Source organism: Zingiber officinale, chromosome 4A (genome assembly GCF_018446385.1).
Source record: "Zingiber officinale cultivar Zhangliang chromosome 4A, Zo_v1.1, whole genome shotgun sequence".
Classification (NCBI taxonomy): Eukaryota; Viridiplantae; Streptophyta; class Magnoliopsida; order Zingiberales; family Zingiberaceae; genus Zingiber; species Zingiber officinale.
Window position 1 is genome coordinate 114,576,914 of NC_055992.1, and position 7,162 is coordinate 114,584,075.

The window sequence follows — 7,162 nt, forward strand, 5'->3', positions numbered from 1 at the left end:
AAGTCCAGAGGTGTATTGGCATGTCACAAGGTGGCAATTACTAAGATAGTCAAACAGTTTATAGAGTTAGATTTGACTGAAGTGAGACAAATACAACATGGTATATTGATCTCCTTGATCACTCAACCCCTATTGGTTGAGTGAATCAAGGAAAGTCAGATGGAAGATCAATACCTCAAGACTATAGCTACAAAATTGGAGTTAGACTTGAAGCCAGATATTCCTCGTGATGCAGAGGGATCACTTCGGTTCTAAGGTAGGTTGTGTGTTCATGAGATATATCCTGTTAAGGAAGATCTCCTTTGGGAGCACATCGATTAAGATTTGTCGTCCATTCTGGTGATACTCGGATGTATCAAGATTTGAGACGGTTATACTTGTGGAAAGGTATGACAAGAGATATTGCGGAGTTTGTAACTCGATGTCTAGTTTGTCAGCAAATTAAGGCAGAATACCAAAAACTAGCTAGGTTACTCCAGAAGATTATAGTGCCAGAATAGAAATGAGAGCATATCACGGCTTTTGTCATTGGGTTACCAAGGATTTAGAGGAGACATGACTCAATTTGGATGATAGTTGATGTGGCGGTAAGGAGGAGCCTACCTGGCACGGGTTAACGATCACAGTGGAGGTCAAAGTAAAAAACGGTCAACGCCAGGGCTCAGATGCTCAACCGCATCGCCCAAGCAAGAGTGGGCTACATAGGCCGATCGAAGGAACTAGCGTTCGGTCGGCCATCTGGATGAAACATCGTCTGGTCAGCCCGATCGGCAGGAGAGCGGGTCGAGCGGGCCACCCGTTCAGCTCGGAGTGTGTCATTGACAGTGTAATGAACCGATATAATAAAAGAGGAAAAGACTGATATTTAATAAGGGAAAGAGAAAACAAAATGAAACACTCCATCTATGCTTGAATGCGGAGAAGCCAAAATAAAAATGTCTTCTGTCTGCAATTAATATCGTTAAACAGGGGCATATGAAGGGTCACTAAAATAGGTATAAAAGAGGGTGATAGGTATGAAGAAAGACAAGATTGATCTCGATTCCTAATGCTTTCACTTTCTTTTCTTCTGTTTCTAACTTGAGCGTCAGAGGGTCAACGCCAAGGACTCCTTCCCTGGTTTTGTTTTGTTTTACAGAGAGGAGCGAGATTTTCGTCCAGTCAGCAGAACTACCACCTCTTTGACTTTTCAACTTCATGCTTTTGGACCGGAACAATTGTTTAAAATAGAGCTTAAAGTTGTAATCAGAGATCATGATTTACTCTATTTTCTTGAGCTCTTGAATAAGATTCAATTCATGTACGTATATTTTATTTGAAGATGGTGATAGTGCAAATATATTTTGTGCTTTTAACCCATCAAAGAAAAAAAAATGCTAATCATTTTTGGTTAAGATTGTTTTTTCTAATAAATTTTGGTTGCATTTCTTTGTGCAATTTATACTAGTAAGTAATTTTTTTAAATGAAATTTTATGGTTAATTTATAGTTTGATGATGTTAGAGATAACTGGAGTAAAAAATACAAATATAAATGGAGGAATGCGTAATAAAGAGAGATCGATAAAGGTGCCCAAAAATTGTATGTAACTTAATGTTTTATTAGTTACATTGCATGGCATCGTATAGAAAACTCATATGAGCACGAGCTTTTGCTTTAATTTTTATTGCGGATGTGAACTTGCCCTATACTCCTGTATAAAAGTCTTTTCTGAATGTATTGTTAAAGTTTATATTATTTTACTTCAATTTTCATCCTTACAATATTTTGAAAAAAAGGATAGGTTTTTTATTTAAAACAATAATGCTCTCAACTTTTATAAAAGTAGTTACTATTGAGTTCAGATTAGAGGTGTAATCGAGTCGAGTCGAGTCAAACTTTTGGATATGTGAATTTGACTCGTTTATAATCGAGCCGAGCTATAACTTTATTTAATGAATATATTCATGTCTCACGAATTTATTCGAGTTTTTATCGAGCCTAAACGAGCTTAATAAATATAAATTATAAATTTAAATATTTATTAAAAATTAAATTATATATTTTAAAAAAATTATAATATTCTTATTAAAATTTATAATTTTATTCTAATAAATAAATTTAATATATTTATCTATGTTTTTTATAAATAGAATGTAAAATTTATAAATTTAATATTAAAATTATTAATTTTTTATTTAAAAATTGATTTATGAACTTAACATCACAAACTAACGAGCTGAATATTGTGAAGATTGAATTTGATTTGTTTATCTTAACGAGCCTAATTAAACGACGCGAACGACTTAACTTATTTACACCTCTAGTTCAGATGGATTAGATAAATTCAAACACATTGTAAATTCAAACACATTGTAACTTATTTACACCTTAAGTGGTAAAATGGAGCTGACCTGCTTCATTACAAAATTTAATAATTATTCGTATCACGTGGCAACAACGTGATAAGAATAATTATTAAATTTTTCTCATCACTTTTTTAGCGAAAAAAAAAATGACGAAGTGATAAAATTAACTTATCACCTATTTTGCATTTGTTGTCAATTGCAATAATAATTCTTCCTTCATCTCAGTCGAACAAATTCCTGATGCCCCGCAGCTGAGCAACGACGTCGGACATGCGCATTCGACTCCCGGGCATGCGTTTGGTGCATGCAAGGCCGATCCTTGCAAGGGAAATCGAACACTCTTCGATCCTATTCGACAAGTTCGTTCCATTTTCATACAGGAGAGAAACTGGATCGACAATTTCCAAGGCTCCTCTCGTCTCCACAAGTGTGGGCAGAGTAAGCCCGTCCTGAAACATGTCGTCCAGAGGGCTCTTCCCCGTTAGTAACTCCAATAGCAGCACTCCGAAACTGTACACATCGCCGCTTGTGGAAACAGGACTGCCTTCTCCGTACTCTGCAAAACCAGAAACAAACGGATAATCAAGTGAAGTTTAGCAATTGAATGATTAGTAGTTTGGTTTCACCTGGAGGGACGTAGCCGATGGTGCCTCTCAATCCAAGTGAGCTGCTTCTGTCAGCCAAGCACCTGCTCATTCCTTCAGGGAGGAGCTTGGCGAGCCCGAAATCGCCAACATGAGCCATCATCTCCTCGTCCAGGAGAATGTTGCTAGGCTTTAGATCGCAGTGGACCACCGGTGGTTTGCAATTGTTGTGAAGATAATCCAACGCTTCAGCGACATCGATTCCTATGTTAAGCCTCTGTGTCAGGCTTAGATTTATTGCATGTTGATGCTGATCTTCTTCAAGCTGAGAGTGCAGCCACCTGTCTAAACTCTTGTTGGGCATGAATTCGAAGACCAAGGCCTTGAAGTCGTCGCCGTTAAAGTCGATGCTCGAGCAGCAAGTTATGATCTTGATGAGATTCCGGTGGCGGATGCGACTCAAAGCCTCGCATTCAGTTGAAAAACTCTGGGAGGATCCCAATTGTTGGAGGTCGAACACCTTCACGGCAACAGTTCTGTTTTCATGGTCCAGGGTCGCTTTGTACACCGAGCCGTAGCTTCCTCTGCCGATTAGATTGGCGGCATCGAATCCTGCTGTAGATCTCGACAACTCAGCATACGAGATCATTGGGAACTGGATATCCAACCGAGAAGACAATTGTGTCGATGGCAGTTTTTTGCTCTGCCTCCGGTAAATAAGAACGAAGATGATGATCAACAGCAACACGAAACAGAGACTGGAACCAGCGATCAGCAGCGGAATCAATTTGGACTTTTTTCTTTCAAGATGCTGCATGGGGCATGCAGGCAAGTGGAGTTCTTGAATGCCCCCACAGAGTTCATTGTTGCCGGCAATGGAAAAGTTAAAAATGCTCTGGAAGACACCCTTGGTCGGAACTGGACCCTCCAAGTGGTTAAAAGAGAGATCAAGTGCATATAAAAAGCTCAAGTTTTGGAAGAACAGTGGAACGCCGCCTGACAAATCATTGTGTGAAATATACAACTGTTCCAGCCCTATAATGGAGCTCCATGTAAGTGGAATCTCGCCTGACAAGTTATTTTTCGTTAGATTTAGGGTTTTGAGTCCGGCTATGTGGCCGAGAGCAGAAGGTATAGTCCCTTGTAATAAGTTGTCGTCCAAGGTCAAGTACTCCAGTACCTCACAGGCTCCGATTGTGCTTGGTATCTCGCCTTCCAATCTATTTCTAGACAGAGAGAAAATTCTTGCATTCTCTAACTTTCCAACCTCCAAAGGAATCGGTCCTGTGAGTAAATTAGAGCTCAAATCAATGCCGTGTGACAGAAACGGCAAGTCGACAACTTCTTTCGGTATGGCACCATCGAGAAAATTATTGGACAATAATAAAACGTCCAGGTGTTGCAGGCGTCCAAGTGTTGCTGGAATTGTGCCTCGCAATGCGTTGAAGGACGCAGCGAGATAAAACAGTAGTGTGAGATTGCCGAGAGAGGGTGGTATGTGCCCGGAGAGGTTGTTGCCATCCAACTCCAGGTCGTGCAACTGTCGGAGACGGCCAATCCCTTCCGGGATGTCGCCGATGAACTGGTTATCGCTCAATACGAGTCTTTGCAAGCCCGCCAAGTTCCCGATCCCCGGCGGTATGCTCCCTGAGATAAAATTTTCAGACACGTACATGTCTTGAAGTTTCTCGGATAAATTGGCGACGAGATGTGGCAATGACCCGCTGAAGTTGTTTGAATTGAGGTAGACATACTCTAATTTGGAACAGTTGGTCAATGAAGCTAAGAAATTCCAGTCATTGGCGGTTTGTGCTTCAAAGTGGTTCCAAGCAACGTTAAACCGGGTGAGGTTTGCTAATCTTCCCATGTTCGGGGGCAAGCGCCCGTTGAAATTGTTCGCTGTGATATCAAAATACTCAAGGTCGGAGCAGTTGGTGATGGAAGGTGGAAATGGACCGCTGAACTGATTGATGCCCAATAAAAGAATTCGCAGATTGCGGAGCTTGCTTCCGAAGTCAGCCGGAAGTTCCCCGGACAAGTGGTTTTCCGCCATGGTGAGCTCCAGCAGAGAGGTCAAATTGTAGAGCGAAGTAGGGATGGTACCTGCGAGGTTGTTGACGGAAAGATATAGAACTTGGAGTCGGGCAAGTCGGCCGAGGCCTTCCGGGATGACACCCTCTATGTGGTTCATGTAGAGCGCCAGGCTCTCGAGGGATGAGGCGTTGGCGAGCGATGTAGGTATCACTCCTACGAAGCTATTATTGGCAAGATAAAGAACAGAAAGCTTCTTGAGGGAGGCGAGCCATGGCGGAACAGATCCCACGAATCGATTGCTACGCAGGCTGATTTTTGTCAGCTCCGAGCAATTGCTCAACTCGAATGGGATCTCACCGCCGAGGGAGTTGAACGCGAGGTGGAGGAACCGCAAGCGGCGGAGGCGGCCGATGGAGGAAGGGATGCCACCATGTAGTGAGTTGTTGTTGAGGAAGATGCTTTGGAGGAAGGAGAGGTTGCCGATGGAAGGGGAGATCTGGCCCGTGAGGCCGGCGGCGGTCAGATTTATGGCCGTCACCCTCTCCGGGTGCCTACGGCCGCATGTCACTCCCTGCCACGTGCAGAAATGGGAGCTTCGGTTCCACGACAACATCGCGGTGCCTCCGCCATCGTTGAGCTTCTCTTTGAAAACCAGTAGCGCCTCCTCATCTCCTTCCGGCCACGGGGAGATCGTTGCCTTTGCCGTGACCGACGAGAACAAGAGGCAGATGAAAGCTGCGAGTGCGCACAGCAGAGACATGGCTTCTGGTTGATCTTTTCGTCTGATGAAGACTCTTTCAGCAATTAGACGGAGATAATTCTGATTCATTGCGACTTATGAGCGTCATCTATAAAGGTTTATGGACAACCGAGAAAGTATACACCAAGTAATCGGTCTAACCAACGTTCGTCACCTTCCGAGACTATCTAACAAGATGAAAGTCAAAGTCTTAGAAACGTTTGTCACCATCCGAGACTACAAGAGTGTAACAAGAAGAATACGACGAGGACCCAAAATAATTAGAGAGTATAATAATAAATTTTATTTTTTTATTAATATTTATCAATAATATAATATATAATATATAAAAAAGTAGTGGGTCAATTGACCCATTACTAAATAATATAATTATTCTAATAATTATAGTAAATTTATTTTAATAATCTTAAAACTAATAGTAATTTAATTTGATTTGGTAATTTGATTCGGTCAATCTTGATATATTGAATGATTCTTTCATATCCCATAAATTTAATGGGAGATCTTTGATATTTTGTTTATAAATTAATTAAAAATTAAAACGGAAATAAAATCTGTTTCAGATTTATATAAATCAGAGATAGATTTAATACAGAATTATTAATCCGTTTCATTTTAGTAAATTATATATTTAAAAAAATTAAGACATAATTTAAAACAAATTTGAAACGAATATATAAATTTTTATAAATAAAAATAAATATGAATTATAAACAGAAGACTGTATAATTTCTGTGAAAAATTTCATTTATAAATTAATTAAAAGTTAAAATGAAAATAAAATCTATTTCAAATTTATATAAATCAGATACAGATTTGTTATATAATAATTAATTTGTTTAACTTTAATGAAATATAATATTTGAAAAGAAATTTAAAACAAATTTTGATATGAAGCAATGTATAAATTTTATTAAAAAAAATAAATATGGATTATAAATGGAATTTGTGATCGTTTAAATATTTTTGAACGAAAATAGAATTTGTTTTATATTTATATAAATCAGAGATATGAAATTGTAAATGTATTCACTTTGATAAAATATAATATATGAAAAAACTTTAAGAAAGAATTTAAACCAAATTTAATATGAAATTATATATAACTTTTTATAAAGAAAAATAAATATGAATTAGGTTTTCTAACCCTTTCTCCTCGTCCTAATTTGGCTTTGGCTTTGTCTTTGGCTTTATCAGAGCAGGTACAAATTCTTTTTCCCCCGCCTCTAATTTTATTTTTCTCGTGCTTGGTGGCTATCTTATACAGCTGTAAAGGTTGCTTGCAGCTGCGAGGCCGACCGTAGTTGTGAGGGCGATCGCAACCACTTAAGGTTGTCTACAGTTGCTTCTCAAGGCCGCAAGGTTCGCGGCCTTTTCAATTAGCCTCCTCATGCGACCGTGAGGTCGTCCACCCTGCAGTCCCTGAATTCTTATTAT

At 39.4% G+C, this 7,162-nt stretch overlaps 1 protein-coding gene across 1 annotated transcript; it reads right to left on the minus strand.

The window, feature by feature from the left end:
• Positions 1–2,400: 2,400 nt before the first annotated feature.
• Positions 2,401–5,794, minus strand: LOC121972650 (receptor kinase-like protein Xa21). Its single transcript, XM_042524301.1, has one exon. The coding sequence runs from the start codon at positions 5,792–5,794 to the stop codon at positions 2,930–2,932; it is 2,865 nt and encodes a 954-aa protein (XP_042380235.1). The 3' UTR covers positions 2,401–2,929.
• Between the last annotated feature and the right edge of the window lie 1,368 nt (positions 5,795–7,162).

What these genes read in the sequence shown, in the direction of transcription:
- LOC121972650 (XM_042524301.1), bottom strand. Translation starts at nt 5,794, where the DNA reads ATGAATCAGAATTATCTCCGTCTAATTGCTGAAAGAGTCTTCATCAGA.